The 13,742-nt window shown below is 37.9% G+C and overlaps 1 protein-coding gene across 4 annotated transcripts in view; it reads left to right on the forward strand.

Moving 5' to 3' along the window:
- MTMR1 (myotubularin related protein 1) overlaps positions 1-13,742 on the forward strand; it is a 37,586-nt gene that overhangs the window by 8,279 nt on the left and 15,565 nt on the right. For all 4 annotated transcript variants that reach the window (XM_017816599.1, XM_017816607.1, XM_017816613.1 and 1 more), the window contains 10 exons: positions 1,071-1,146; positions 1,981-2,075; positions 2,285-2,392; positions 2,804-2,905; positions 3,599-3,682; positions 4,339-4,488; positions 5,245-5,433; positions 5,921-6,106; positions 8,829-9,035; positions 9,854-9,946. In XM_017816599.1, coding sequence (XP_017672088.1) covers positions 1,071-1,146; positions 1,981-2,075; positions 2,285-2,392; positions 2,804-2,905; positions 3,599-3,682; positions 4,339-4,488; positions 5,245-5,433; positions 5,921-6,106; positions 8,829-9,035; positions 9,854-9,946 — 1,290 coding nt within the window. The remainder of the gene's footprint in view (positions 1-1,070; positions 1,147-1,980; positions 2,076-2,284; positions 2,393-2,803; positions 2,906-3,598; positions 3,683-4,338; positions 4,489-5,244; positions 5,434-5,920; positions 6,107-8,828; positions 9,036-9,853; positions 9,947-13,742) is intronic.

The raw sequence follows: 13,742 nt of genomic DNA on the forward strand, positions 1-13,742 counted from the left end.
TGTAAAATTCTTTTAGTTTCCAAGGAAGTCTAAAGCCAGAGATCATTTGAACTATCTTTAGAAATTATTCTAAACGAGAGCTTGGGGTAGTTTGGAAGCAGACAGATCCTGCCATTTCTGTGTATGTGGGTCAGAGCTGCAAGACAAAGGGAGAGTTACTTGTTTGCTGTAACATAGCCCATTATATTTATTCTTCATTGAGGATGTAGAAAATAGAAACCTTAATATCTCCTAATTTTGACCTGAGAGAGATCACTTTCTCACATGGTCCTTAAAAGTCCCACAAACCCTTTTATTCTTAATTAAAATCCTTAGTACATTTTAAATCTTAACTGCCAACAAAGGACCCGAAGGATTAATCTTGTATAATTCAGGAATGAAGCCATTTACCTAAAAGAAAATTTATGGAACTAACCCTTATTTTAAAATTGCTAATTGCTATATTTTGTTATTAATTCTTAATCTGACCTTCTGGATCCAAAATTGCTATAATGAACCTATTCCATAATCTGTGGCACTCTCAGTAGGGTGTTGATTGAAATAGAGCATCATAGGGTGCACAGACTTTTTGCTATCAAAAACACAAAGTTAAAATGTTAAATAGTTTCTACCATATAATTCTTTCAGATGAAAATACTCAAATATTAAATAAACAACATTAAAAAAAAATTTTAAAAAGAGCTTTAAAATGTTCTCAAGTAGATAAAATACCCAAAGTAATACCTGCATTTAGCAAAAGACTAACGAATTATTAATTACAAATTTAGGCTGATCTTATTGTTCATATTTTTGTATGCTATATGTAGCTAGCATGTGAAACTGATTGTTGCATAAATGCTTTGTTACTAATATGTTACTAACGTGCATGTCTGTGCAATATTTATAATACCAAGTTTCATGTTTGTTCCTTTTATTTTAACTGTGATACTGTTTAGTACAGTTGTGCCTTGTAGAAAAAGACCCACTTCTTGTGTTCCAGTAATCTGGTAGTAAAAGCACTTTGCATCAAAATGTATCGATGTGGTGCAGATGGAAAGTGAGATTTACTCATGACTTTGGGTTTCTGCCAGGCACTGCGGGATGGAAACAAACTGGCACAGATGGAAGAGGCTCCACTTTTTCCTGGAGAATCAATCAAAGTTATCGGTAAGAGTACTACTGAGTGCTGCACTGAATACTATTAAATTGCTAGTTTATCTATTTAAGAACAGAATATTATTTCCTTTTGACTTCTCTTATTTAGTTTAATGCCACTTTAGATTAGCTGATTAGATGTGGATTTCTTTTCTTTGTCTTTTAAATTCAAATGTAGGAAGGAGAAGTCAGTTCCACAGGATGACTTGCTCTATATAGATAAATCCTTTTTTCAAGGGATAGTCTGTTCCATAGAGGTGTATGGGTTGTATTTCTGCTTGGGGATGCCACGGATACTTGGTAGTTTCAAACTCGTGATAGCAAGGAAGATGAAGTTATGGAAAACTTAAGTTTCCATTTCCTAATGAGCTTTATTTCATTTTGGCCTGTGACAGCAAGCTGTGCATGGGCAGTGTAGTACTTGTCTAGAAAACAACACTAGCAAATAAAAGTGAAAATTAAGACATGGGCATATAACTGAATTATTTGGAGGTTGGTTTTGTATGGGTCAGTAACTGCCCCTTTGGATGCTTTCCCTGGGGTTGGTGGGGGTGCTTGACAGCTCAGGGCAGGGACCAGAGAATGCCTGCAGGGTGCTGGTTACCTGCCTGCCCTCCCTGCAGCCCTGCTGGCTGAGCCCAGCCCCGGGTAGGTGCTGAGCAGCAGTGGGACTGAGGAGTTTGATTGCTGAGATAAAGACAACTCTTTCAGTCCTGACAGCCTCTGAAGGAACTGCAGGCTATCCTACGGAGCTGCCAAAACCTTGCTATTTACAAATAGAAATAGATTGCTTTGCAACAAATGTCTGTAATTGTAAAACAAAGCTTTAATTGGTCTGTTTTCCAGCTAAGGACGTTATGTACATCTGTCCATTTATGGGAGCAGTCAGTGGGACGCTCACAGTGACGGACTTCAGAATGTTTATCAAAAGTGTTGAGAGGGTAAGACTTGACTGTCCATCTGCCTGTTGTTTCAGGTAGGAATGTTGCTGAAGTAGATTTCAGAAAGTGACATATTCAGTGTAAGTGAAGAATGATGTTTCCCAGCAGTCTGTTAAACATGAATGGTTGTAGTGAAACATACATGAATAATATAAATTTGTGTTCTTCCTAATGTAATAAAATTCATTTATTTCATATACAAATTTCAGGATCCACCTTTTGTTGTCGATGTTCCCCTTGGAGTCATAAGTAGGGTTGAAAAAATTGGAGTACAGAGCCATGGAGACTACTCATGTGGTATAGAAATAGTTTGCAAGGTAAGGCATGGTAGAGATTTATTAATATTAAAGTATTTTCATTTCATTTTTCTGTAGAAAGAATATGCCAGCCCGTGTGCTGGTTTTCTGTCTGATCAGTTCCCTATATTTGAACCCTGCTTCATTTAGATAATATATTTCAATTCCTCTTAGGATACTTGCAGTCTTAGACACTTCTGCCTTTTGTCTCAAGAGTGAATTCAAAGGAAAAGTGGCTATTTTTATACCTAGCAACTGTAATGACAGTCCTTATCTAACATAAATGCTTACAGAATTCTGTTCCAATGTGGGTTAGGTGATATCAGTGACTTAGTGCTGCATATATACCTTCCTTCAATCAAATTTCTTACAACTGCCTTTGTTATTTATTTATCTATCATAGACTAAAATAGTGAAACTTACTGTTGACAGGATATGAGAAATTTGCGGCTGGCCTGTAAACAGGAAGAGCAGAACAGATTGGAGATCTTTGAGAACATTGTAACACGAGCATTTCCTGTTTCTAACGGGCTGGTGAGTCTTAAGATGGAGAGGAGGCTGTCACTGGCCTCTTGGTGGAAAGTGTAGGGGAGGAAATGCAAGGCCTGTATAGCAAACTTTGAAATGTTGATTCATAAAATCTGCTGCAGAGTGGGCGGGATGCTCTGACCCTGTTTCCTTTATGCATTAATTCATAAAACATTAGTGTTCTGCTAGTGGTGAAGTTAGTTAATTTGTACATAGCCCTTGAGATCTAGATTTGCCTATTGTTGCTGATTAAAAATACATATGTATTAACTCTTTATTTTCTGCAGTAGATAATTCAGTCTAGGACTTCTGTCTGAAACAACAAATAGGTACAATTAGTATTATTATTAGTTAGATGCGGAATTCTATTTCATTTGCTTGTGTGGATAAGGAACTGGTTGGGAGGCAGGAAAACAATTTCCTCATCCTGGCATTGCCACTGATGTGTTCTGCCATCAGAGGCAAATAACTTCAACTCTCTCTGTTTCCTATCTTGATTTTGTTAATTTTAGGCTTGTACTTGATGCAGGAAACTGTTTTTTTGTTTTCTTACTAGCTCACTGTTGTCCAGTCTTGACTGAAATGTTTAAGAGGTTTAGAAGTGTTAGTTTTGAAATATTGGAATGTTCACTGGTTTGGAGCTTATTGTGCATACAGCCCCTCAGGCAGCAATTTATAACTTTGCTTTGTTGTCTTTAGCCTCTTTTTGCATTCAGCTATAAAGAAAAGTTTGCTGTTAATGGCTGGAAAGTGTATGATCCAATGGCAGAATATAAGAGGCAGGTAAGTTATAGAAGTACTTGGTGTATTTTTTTCCTGCATCTCCCCTAGAGCCATTTAAACAATAAAAAAAAATTACAGAAAGCTCAACATTTTCAGCTCTCACTAGATACAGAAACTGTCTACATCTCATGTATAGATAATAAAATACAAGTGACCTGACTTTGAGTGTGTTGAGCACCTGCTAAAGTTGATGGAGATAACCGGTGCTGAGTACTTGAGCAGATTGTTCTAACTTAACATGGTTCTTAAATCCTCATTTTCCAAGTGCTGTTTCTACAAAATACAGACTTTATAAAAAATTCAGTTTGAATAAGCAGTATTAAGCAGAAGAGTAACTGTAGTTCTTCAGTGTAAATCTGTATTTTCCCGGTTGCAAAAGTGTTTTTATTTCGCTTTATGATCACTTTTTACCTGAGTGTGCAGCCTAATCAAATGGTTATTTTGCACATCAGTTTTAAAGATATAAGTAGGAAAGGCTTTCAGTGTACTGGTTTATGATTCAGTATGAAGACCTAAGTTTATAGCTTATTCAGAAGAAAAATGTGGGCATGCCTATTTTTAAAAAGTACATAGCATATGAAAATTTTCATTGCCCCTAACCTCAGATATGTAAAGGTCTAACCTGAAAAATACAAAACTGTTTTGCTTTCATACAGGGATTGCCCAATGAGAGTTGGAAAATATCCAAAATTAACAGCACCTATGAGCTTTGTGATACATATCCTGCTGTTCTTGTTGTGCCAACCAGTGTAAAGGACGATGACCTCTCAAAAGTGGCAGCATTTAGAGCAAAAGGCAGAGTTCCAGTAAGTGAAACTTCTACAAGGAGATATAAGTGCTTTAATAATTGGTAGCTTATAAGAAATTATCAGAGTTCTTTTAGACTTTATAAATTAACAGTGGGATAGCTTCCTTCCTGGAAGGGGACAGGGGGAAGCAAAGAAAGAAGAATTAGGCTCAATGGGTTTAGAGCTGAAGAGAGAAACTCAACTGTGAGTTTAATTGCACGGTTATTGTGCTCTGTAGTAAGGTTTTTGTTTGGAGTTAACACTTCTAGGCCACAGTGGTGTCTGGTGCTAAGGCACATATTAGTGTGGTTCTGATTTGGAGTAGAATGTGTTACAGCCATAGTGCTTTGCTTGAGATTAGACAAGATGTGCAGGTAGCATAAGAACCCCTTAAAAACATCACCATCCAACATATTTAATGCTGTAGATCTGCTTAGCAAGGCAACAGGTCCACAGACTTCCACATGGAAGTGTTTTTTCTTCCTCCGTTGCTTTTTTTTCCCTAATTAATAAGATGCAGTAGTAGGCTTAGTTGCTATTGGAAATAAAAGCTAAGATGTTTGGAACCACTTGGTATTTCAAGCTCAACTTTGGAATGAGCAGTCAGTGCTAGTGTGCTGTCAATATGATTTTGCATCAGCCTGTCCTTAAATCTGCATTTGTTGGTTTGCCAGGAAATAATGCCATGTGGTGAGTGTGAATTGTCTAATTCCACTCTTGGCCTGCTGCTTTTATAGTAATGTGGTAAACTAAAATAGTTTTCTTTTATTCCAGGTGTTATCCTGGATTCATCCTGAGAGCCAAGCAACAATAACACGATGCAGTCAGCCATCAGTAGGCCCAAATGATAAGCGCTGCAAAGAAGATGAAAAATACTTGCAGACAATAATGGATGCCAATGCTCAGTCTCATAAACTTATCATCTTTGATGCCAGACAGAACAGTGTTGCAGATACAAACAAGGTAGGTTGGGAGCATAACCAGCATTAGTAGTTCTATCTTTATTACAAGGCTGGAGGTTGAGTAAGAGATGAGGATGTGGAGAACATGATGCTGAAAACTGATAAGAAAGGGTCCCTGAAGAGGGCAGGGGAAGGAAGGTAAGTTGCTTGTAGCATTTTGGAAAGGCTGGCAGGCAGCATGAAGATATAGCTGAGAAATTATGCAGTAAAGCTCACAGAAGACCAGAGGTTTCATTAGTAAAGAGGGGAAGGTATATGGATGTCTTATCATTCTAACCTATTGCAATTAGAATTTCTTTGACCTAAAGGAAAAAGTACTCTGGTTTTTCTTAGAAAAACAAAAACCAAAAGTCTGCTTATATGTTTTTGTTAGGGCTAAAATAATATCTCAGCAAATGCTAAAACCTGACCAAAGTAACTCTCTCAACCTTATACTGAAGTCCTGTACATGTTCTTTTCTTTGTCTGTTTTTACTTTTTGAATGACAGGCAAAAGGCGGAGGATACGAAAGTGAAAGTGCCTACCCAAATGCAGAGCTGGTCTTCCTGGAAATTCACAATATCCATGTAATGAGAGAATCCCTGCGGAAACTTAAAGAAATCGTTTATCCTACCATTGATGACACTCGGTGGTTATCAAACCTGGACTCCACACATTGGCTGGAATATATAAGGGTAAGATGCTTTTGATGTAAAAAATCATTTGCTTTGTTGAACCATCTTTTTAACTTGCATTTCTGAAAAGGTTACTAAGTGGTCACTTTGAGTGCAGCATTTTAAGCATTCCATAATGACTTTGTATTTCCAGTTTTATGTATTGGTAGATAATGAGTTAATTCCTGACAGCACAGTGTCGTCTTTACTGTTGGACAGTGTTTTATTTTCTTGAGAAGGAATGTTTGTGAGCGGTTCAGGGTTATCCCTGTTTTTTGGAAGAATGCCCTGGGAATTTCAGATTATGTTTGAGCAACGACCAAAAGGTCTTGACTGTGGATTCTGCAGCCTTTCCCTCCTTCCCTCCTTCAATGCAATGTTACTGTTCTTGTGATGGGCACCTACATTTCCTTGGGCTGTTTATAGTCAGTGCTCTATCGAGTTATCAGCTACTCTATCATTTAACATAATACTTAAATAAATCACTACCACACTCAGTTTCACTAACCTTTGAAATTATTTTAGAGTAGATTATTTCATTACCACATTCACTCCCCTGTTTATGATGAATATGGATGGATTGTAATTTATTTTATTAGCAGCTGGCTCAAATGTCACTCATGCAAAACATGTTTGGGATTGTTCATTAGTTTTGCACTGTTAAGTAGTGCCTGCTGACAGCTGCAGGTGAGCCAGTAGAGGGAGCAAACAGAAAATTAAGAGTCAAATTTAATAATATTTTGGGAAGAGTTTAATTTTCTTGTTCTCTTGAATTTCAACTATTTCAAACACCACAAACTGCAGCTTGATTTCTTGAAAGCTGCCATTCCTGCATGAATGGTCTTGATAGTATTTCCCTGGGCTTTTATCCAAGAATTCCTTGCCTTCCTTGCCTTTGGCTTGTAATAGCATTAACAAATCCACAGCTTTATTCTTAACACATCTACTGTTCTCTAGGCTCAGACTGGTGTGACTGTGTCCCAGTTTAATGTAATATATTACTGGAAATTCAATTTCCTACCCTCGGGCACTGACAGCACTTCAAAGATGGTTGAGGAGTGTCTGGGGAGGCACCAGGAACAGTCTCTGTGTGTGAAGGCAGTAGTAACAGGAGTAGAGTTACTTGGTGCTTTTTGCACACCCAGGGTGTTTCCTTATGCCCTCCAGGATATTTTCTGTCTTTCAGGGTAGAGCTTAATTATTTTTAAATCAATTCTCATTTTCTAAACCAATCCAAAGCCAGTTATTCATTAGGAGCCCTAAGTGAAATGGTTACTAAGTTTTGAAACATTTATAAAGGATAATAATAGTTTGTAGGGGAAGCTGTTTTCTAAAGGCTTTTGTCCAAAGTTGAATAAAGTGCTTCACCTACTCCACACATATTTGCTTAACTAATAGTAACTCTGTTTTCTGTCTCCTCTTCTGTGCTTATTTTCTGTGTCTGTTCTGTCCTTTATTTCCAGCTGTACTCCTTCAGAGGTACCTGTGTTCTCTTTAGGACAATTTAGAGCAAGTTATTGCATACCTGTATGTTATATAGATTATTATTAATTTTTTGCTTGTATTGAAGACCAAATTACTTCAATATTGGCACTTTTTTAGTTCAGTAGAGCTTAGTAACTGAAGTAATCAGCAATTAACTTGTTCAGGCCATATAGGCACTTCGATATTGTTTCTTGGTATTTTCATCCTGGCATCCTTCAGTTTTACCATAAAAGATATGCTCAGTGAAAGATACAATCAATGAAAATTGTCTCTAAAGCTTGCTTCTTGAAATAGTTTGAAGGCTGGTTTTGTGCACATCTTCTCCAGCAGATGCTGGCTTTCCTACTTCCCAGAAGATGGTTTTGCATGCCTGTGAAGGGAAAAGTGCAAGTATTTAGCAAGATTCTGTTTTCTGATGTTGGAATGCAGAATAGGAATTTCTCCTGTGGTCCTATTTTTGGTGGTTGGGTTTTTTTCCCACATATTTTTCGGTGCTGTGATGGGTCATGTTAGAGACAAATCCTCACAAGAGAGAGTTTATTTAAGTTTAAAAAAAGCCTAGAGGGTGGCATCAGAGAACAAGAGTGGCGGGTTTTTTAGTGGAGAGAAGAATAACAAGTTCACACAGGTGATCTCAGTCCTGTACCATCTCTGTCCTTTGCTCTCAGGCATGCTCCTGAATCCAGGCTATTGATGGTCTGTTCAGGGGCTGAATATGACATATACTCCATGCACCAACAAATCAGAACAGACTCCCAGCCAGGGGGTTCTGGTTTGTTTGGGTTGTGTTTTGATTCAGATTAGCTGGATGGTTTGTCCCTTTCTCTAAACTCAGTTTCAGTTGAACTGAAAACAGAGGAAGAAAGAGCGATTGATTAATGTGAAATGGACTTTGAAAACACTGAACTTTCAGATTTTGGAATAGATTACAGTATTTTTGTCTTTTCATCATAATACAGAATATCAGTTAATTCAGAGAAGGGATTCCCAAGTTCCTTTGTTATGTGCTGCTAATAAGGGAGAGCTGCTGGTAAGAACTCTCTCCTGGACAACAGAGTGCACACAGCTTTTGTACCTCTAGGAGTATGCGTGACACCATTTGGATACCTCTAATTTAAAGCAATGTCATTAGGGTGATTATGTAACTAATATGAAATTTTAAAAACATAATGGCTTGAAAAGTATAAAATTATACCTTTTTTTGCAGAGTTTTGGTTAGCATTTAATATGCTTGTTTCTTGAATTTTGTTTGTTGAAGATGCTTCTTGCCGGAGCAGTGAGAATTGCAGATAAAATCGAATCTGGTAAAACCTCTGTGGTGGTTCACTGCAGCGACGGCTGGGACCGAACTGCACAGCTCACTGCACTGGCCATGCTAATGCTGGACAGCTATTACAGAACCATCAAGGGGTTTGAAGTTCTTGTAGAGAAAGAATGGATAAGTTTTGGACACCGATTTGCAATGGTAAGCTGGAAGGTTTAGCGTGGAATTTGTCACCTTCGGTGCTTCTATTTTGAATAGCATGTTTTCTCACTGTGCTCTGCTGCATTTTGGTTATTATCTCTGGTGTCCTTCCTTTAATGGTCTGAATGTGTCAGAGAATTGTGACCTGATCATTTTTAATGGGAAATCTCTATGTGAGGTATAATAATAAAGTAAATGAAAATGAAGTGGCTTGAACACGATGGTTAAAAAAAGTCACATGGCTTTTGTATGAGGAAGAGGGATTGTGACACATTGCTTCATCTCCAGCCAGCTTATGAATGGAGAAACAAAGAAAACAGTTAAAGTGTCTAGAAGGTAAAATTGCTGGAACCATTACTCTGATTTAAGGTTGAAGTGTTTATTTTAACACATGGGCTAGTGGGGAATTAGAATAAATTGTTGTGACATTCTGTGGGCTCTGACTCTAAGATGGTTTAGGAGAAATGACATGTGGTTATGGCAGGTGGATATGGAATAATCACTGTTTCAGTACAGTTAAAGTAAATGTCTACCAGTTTTACCCACTGGTAGAAATCAATGGCTGTGCAGTAGAAGATGGGGAAACAACAGGCACAGCTTTGTTGACTAAGGGTCTCTCCAGCTCTGCTCAACAGCAGATGCATGTCCGTAAGTGAATACTGGGATGTGTTTTTAGTAGTTGGAAAATACAGGTTAGTTATGGAAGATTTGTTTGTCTTGTTCACCACTGGAACATATTTAAGAGTTGCTGAACTTTACAGTGCTGGGAGGGTACTGTAAACACCCCAGGCTGAAATGAAGTGTGCTTTGACTTTCAGCGAGTAGGACACGGAGATGATGATCATGCGGATGCTGACAGATCTCCGATTTTCCTTCAGTTCATTGACTGTGTTTGGCAAATGACAAAGCAGGTAAGATGCTTAAGAGGATATTTCTATGAGGTTTCAGTCTTTATCTTGCCAATGTAATTCATGTAGGAGAACACATTCCTTTGCAGTAGCGTGTTTACCGAAGTTGGTTGTGCTGTGGCTGCACTGTGCACACAGAGGGAAAATTTCTGCTCAAAAGTGAGGTACGAGGAGATAGAGTACAAGTGTTGTCTTGAAACCAAAATACCAGCAATTCTTTTTGTTTAAAATAGGCTTTTAGAGGATTCCTTGATTACATGAATGAGGGTTATTGATAAATGATACAAATGATTTGCATTGCATGTTCACTGGTGGAGTAAATGTTCATATGGATTTATATTGTCCTAAAGAAAGAGCAAAAATCCAGGCTGATTGTGAACTGAGGGCAGGAGAGAGTTCTTCTATATATATCTCAAATGTAGATGTTTTCATTGTTATGCAGACAGGACAGCGTTTCTAACACACAAGCCTATTCTCTGGTAAGTTTTCTTACTTCCACCTCTGGACCAGGGGAGATGTTTGAAATTAGTGATACTTAAGATACCAAAATACTGAGCTTCTCATTTTTGTTCTGAAAAGTTAAATTATCGAATGGATTTAGCCATCATTTTTCTTACTTGTACCTCCATAAGCAAAAACCTAAGATTTTTCTGAGCTTCTGTATTGCTGTTCTTTAATGGGGTTACTGAAGTAGGTTGTCCACATGAAGGCTTTATTTCCAAGTGAATTAGGAGTGCTTGGTGCTTGACTCCTTTTTTCTTTTCTTTTTTTTTTTCCTTTCCCCCTTTCTCTTTTCTTTTTTCTTTTTCTTTTTTTTTCCTCCTAGAAGCTAACATAGGTCTGTGCTGTTACGGTAAAAGCTGTTAGTATAGTATGTGATTTGTTCTGAGGAGAGAAGGGTAACAGTCTGGTTCTATATGTTCCTAGCACTTCCAGGTATCTTACATTCATCTTCTTGTTCTGAACATGGTTCTTAAAAACTTACACCACAGTTTCCAAAACTTGTATTCAAAACAGTCATCTTTGGTGCTTAATGAAAGTTCCCTGCTGGTACACTGGGCCTTTGTCCAGGGTGTCTTGTAAACTTTCTCTTTCTGTATATCTGTGTTTCAGCATTAATGTGCTGCTTAGTATGGCTGGAGAAAATAAATGTAAAATTCTGTCCCTCTTTCAGAGGAAAGCTAATAACAATAGCAGAGAGAAGCAGTTCTAAACACCTGGTAGGAACAAAAGTCCTCTGGGGAGTTCCTTAATTGAGAGCAGCCTCTTCTATTTTTGTGATCTCCCTTGCTGCCTCTTATTTCTTGCTATAAACAGTTTAGTTCCCTCTAGTTTAAAAAGCAGAAAGGGATGGGGGCAGGGGGAGAATCTGTGAAACATTTTGCCAGTACCACATCTGTTCAAAACCTGAATCCAGAAACTGTTCTGAAATTCATGGACACCAGTGGCATTGAAAAATCATTAATGTTACACAGGGAAAGATAGATAACATGGTTCTTGAACAGTTCCTGCCTACTTATTTCTATTTTTTAGTTGACTTGAACACCTAGAGAAGAGATGTGAAGACTGTGATTACCTTGACACGGACTTTTGAAAAGCAGGATTCTATTTTATCCTTGTGTTGATAGATCACTTGCTCATAAAACAGTGGTAGTTTCATGCTTCAGAGTTCATGGTAAACATATGTGAAATGTTCCAAAGCCCAAATAAGTGTTAATGGCTGCATGAGGGTGTAAAGGCTCGGGTTTGGGCATGGGCTCAAAGCAAGCAAATTTGCCCTTTTGGGTTCTAAGAGTTACGTTCTTAAAACAGTCGACTTAATATAGTGAGAGAATCTCTAACTTCCCACTAAGATACAAATTTCCAGACAGCTTCAGACAATGAAATTTAATCCTTGACAGCCTTATATTTTCCCTTGGTTTTATGGTCTTCGTGACACACAAATACAATAACAGAGAACTTGAGAGAAGTACATTGACATCAGATTTTAATAAAAAAACATATGGTGAAGTGATTTCCCTCCTCTGTTAGTAAATTCTGGTGATTTTGAATAGCAGATGTCAAATTGGAAAGGCCACATGTGAGCTGATGAAATACTGATGCCCTGTTAAAAATGAAACAGAACTGTAAAATTTGCATGTAGCACTGCAGCATCAGTAGTAACTTTCTACCTTTCATGCACAGAACCCTCACAGGAGGAAAGGTCTGTTTAAAGTTGGCAGACAGTTTCATCCTGTTTGTAACTGGGTGTCAGCTGTTGCTGGAGATGCATCAGATGCATTTTTCACTGGATTCAGCAGTGCCCTCTGTGTTCAGTATCCAGTCCGTTCTGCAAAGTGCTTCAGTGTGAAATGTAACTGTAGCACAGAACGAGTTCATTGATGAAAAAGCAAGTTTATTTTGCATGTCTCTGAATCAAATGCCACTTGGCATCATAAGACTTAACAAGAGAATTCCTTTTTTTAAGTACCTCCTTTACAAAAACCCCTAACAACTCCAGCAGCATCAAGTGGCAGATTTTAATGACCCGTGTGTTTTCTCACAATTAGTGGATTTGACAAGAAGTAAATTTTCATTTGGGGAATTTTTCCACCTGAATCTTCAAACAGACACTAATGGGCTTGGAACTACAGAGGAAGGCATTTTTAGGTCAGTGATTTTTCAGCAGCAGTAATAGAAGCTTTACAGTCTTGATACATCAGCTCCAACAGTACAACTCTTGTATCCAAAGACAGGCCTTCAATAAAGTGCTATCACTTATTAAAAAATTAGTTGGAGTGCAACCACTGATGTATGGAATTTTGCATATGCTTCACTGGATTGGAATAGTGGCCATGTCGGCATCCGTCTGATTAGTATGGACCTGTCACAGCACAGAACCCTGATGTGACAAGGCTCATTAAATGCTTTCAGTTAAAGAGGGTCCCTTTAGGAGAGGCTTTGTCTTCAAAGTTTTTTCCAAATATCATTTTGATGCTTTGCAAATTATTTTTGCTCTCTGTATGTGATTGCTGCTTTGGGCTGCACACAGCAGATTGGGGTCTCAGACCCCACTCGATTTTCTCCTGACTTGGTTTGGCACACCTGCTTGTCAAGTTCTGTTCATGCTTATTTAAAATCAGAGCTGTTTTGGTAACATCCTTGTTTTCTAATTAAGTTCCAGCACGATTTCCTAGAGAGAAGGAAGTGCTGTAAGTAATAACTTTTGAACATGACTGGAAAAGAGAATTTGATAATCTTAAATTCCTCTATGTTTTCTGAAAACAAGTGGTTGGGAGGTGAAAACAACCCGTTATTTCTGAGAGAACCCCCAGTGTGAGCTGTGCTGGTGAACAGTGTGCAATCTGTAACAGAGTCAGGAGGAAGGTTCCCATTCACTTTCTGAGTAATGTGTTGGTAATTCCCTTACTCAAAATTTTCAGTCAATAGTTGGTATATATTAGCTTGGAAAGAGAATGTTTTTACAATGTTTGACTTACATAAATCTTCTTTTAATAGAACATTGTTTAAAACTTAGATCTTTCTGGGTTTAATACAAGCACACCCATTGTGTGTTATTCAGCTCTTTACTTTCAACATGAATAAACATTTGCCTTTCATAAATCACAGATGACACTAAAGAGGAATTTCTGGATCAGCTAGTTCACCCACAGTCCCAGCTGCTGTGTTATTACTCCTAGTTATACTTATTGTCTTCTTTTATTTAAAGTAGCTCTTGAGTCACTTGCCAAGGTGTTCAGTATTCCTCAGTGTCAAATAACAGAAAGCAGTCCTCTGCATTTCTCTATATAGCAAGAAA

The sequence above is a fragment of the Lepidothrix coronata genome, unplaced genomic scaffold, assembly GCF_001604755.1.
Source record: "Lepidothrix coronata isolate B3197 unplaced genomic scaffold, Lepidothrix_coronata-1.0 Scaffold2, whole genome shotgun sequence".
Classification (NCBI taxonomy): domain Eukaryota; kingdom Metazoa; phylum Chordata; class Aves; order Passeriformes; family Pipridae; genus Lepidothrix; species Lepidothrix coronata.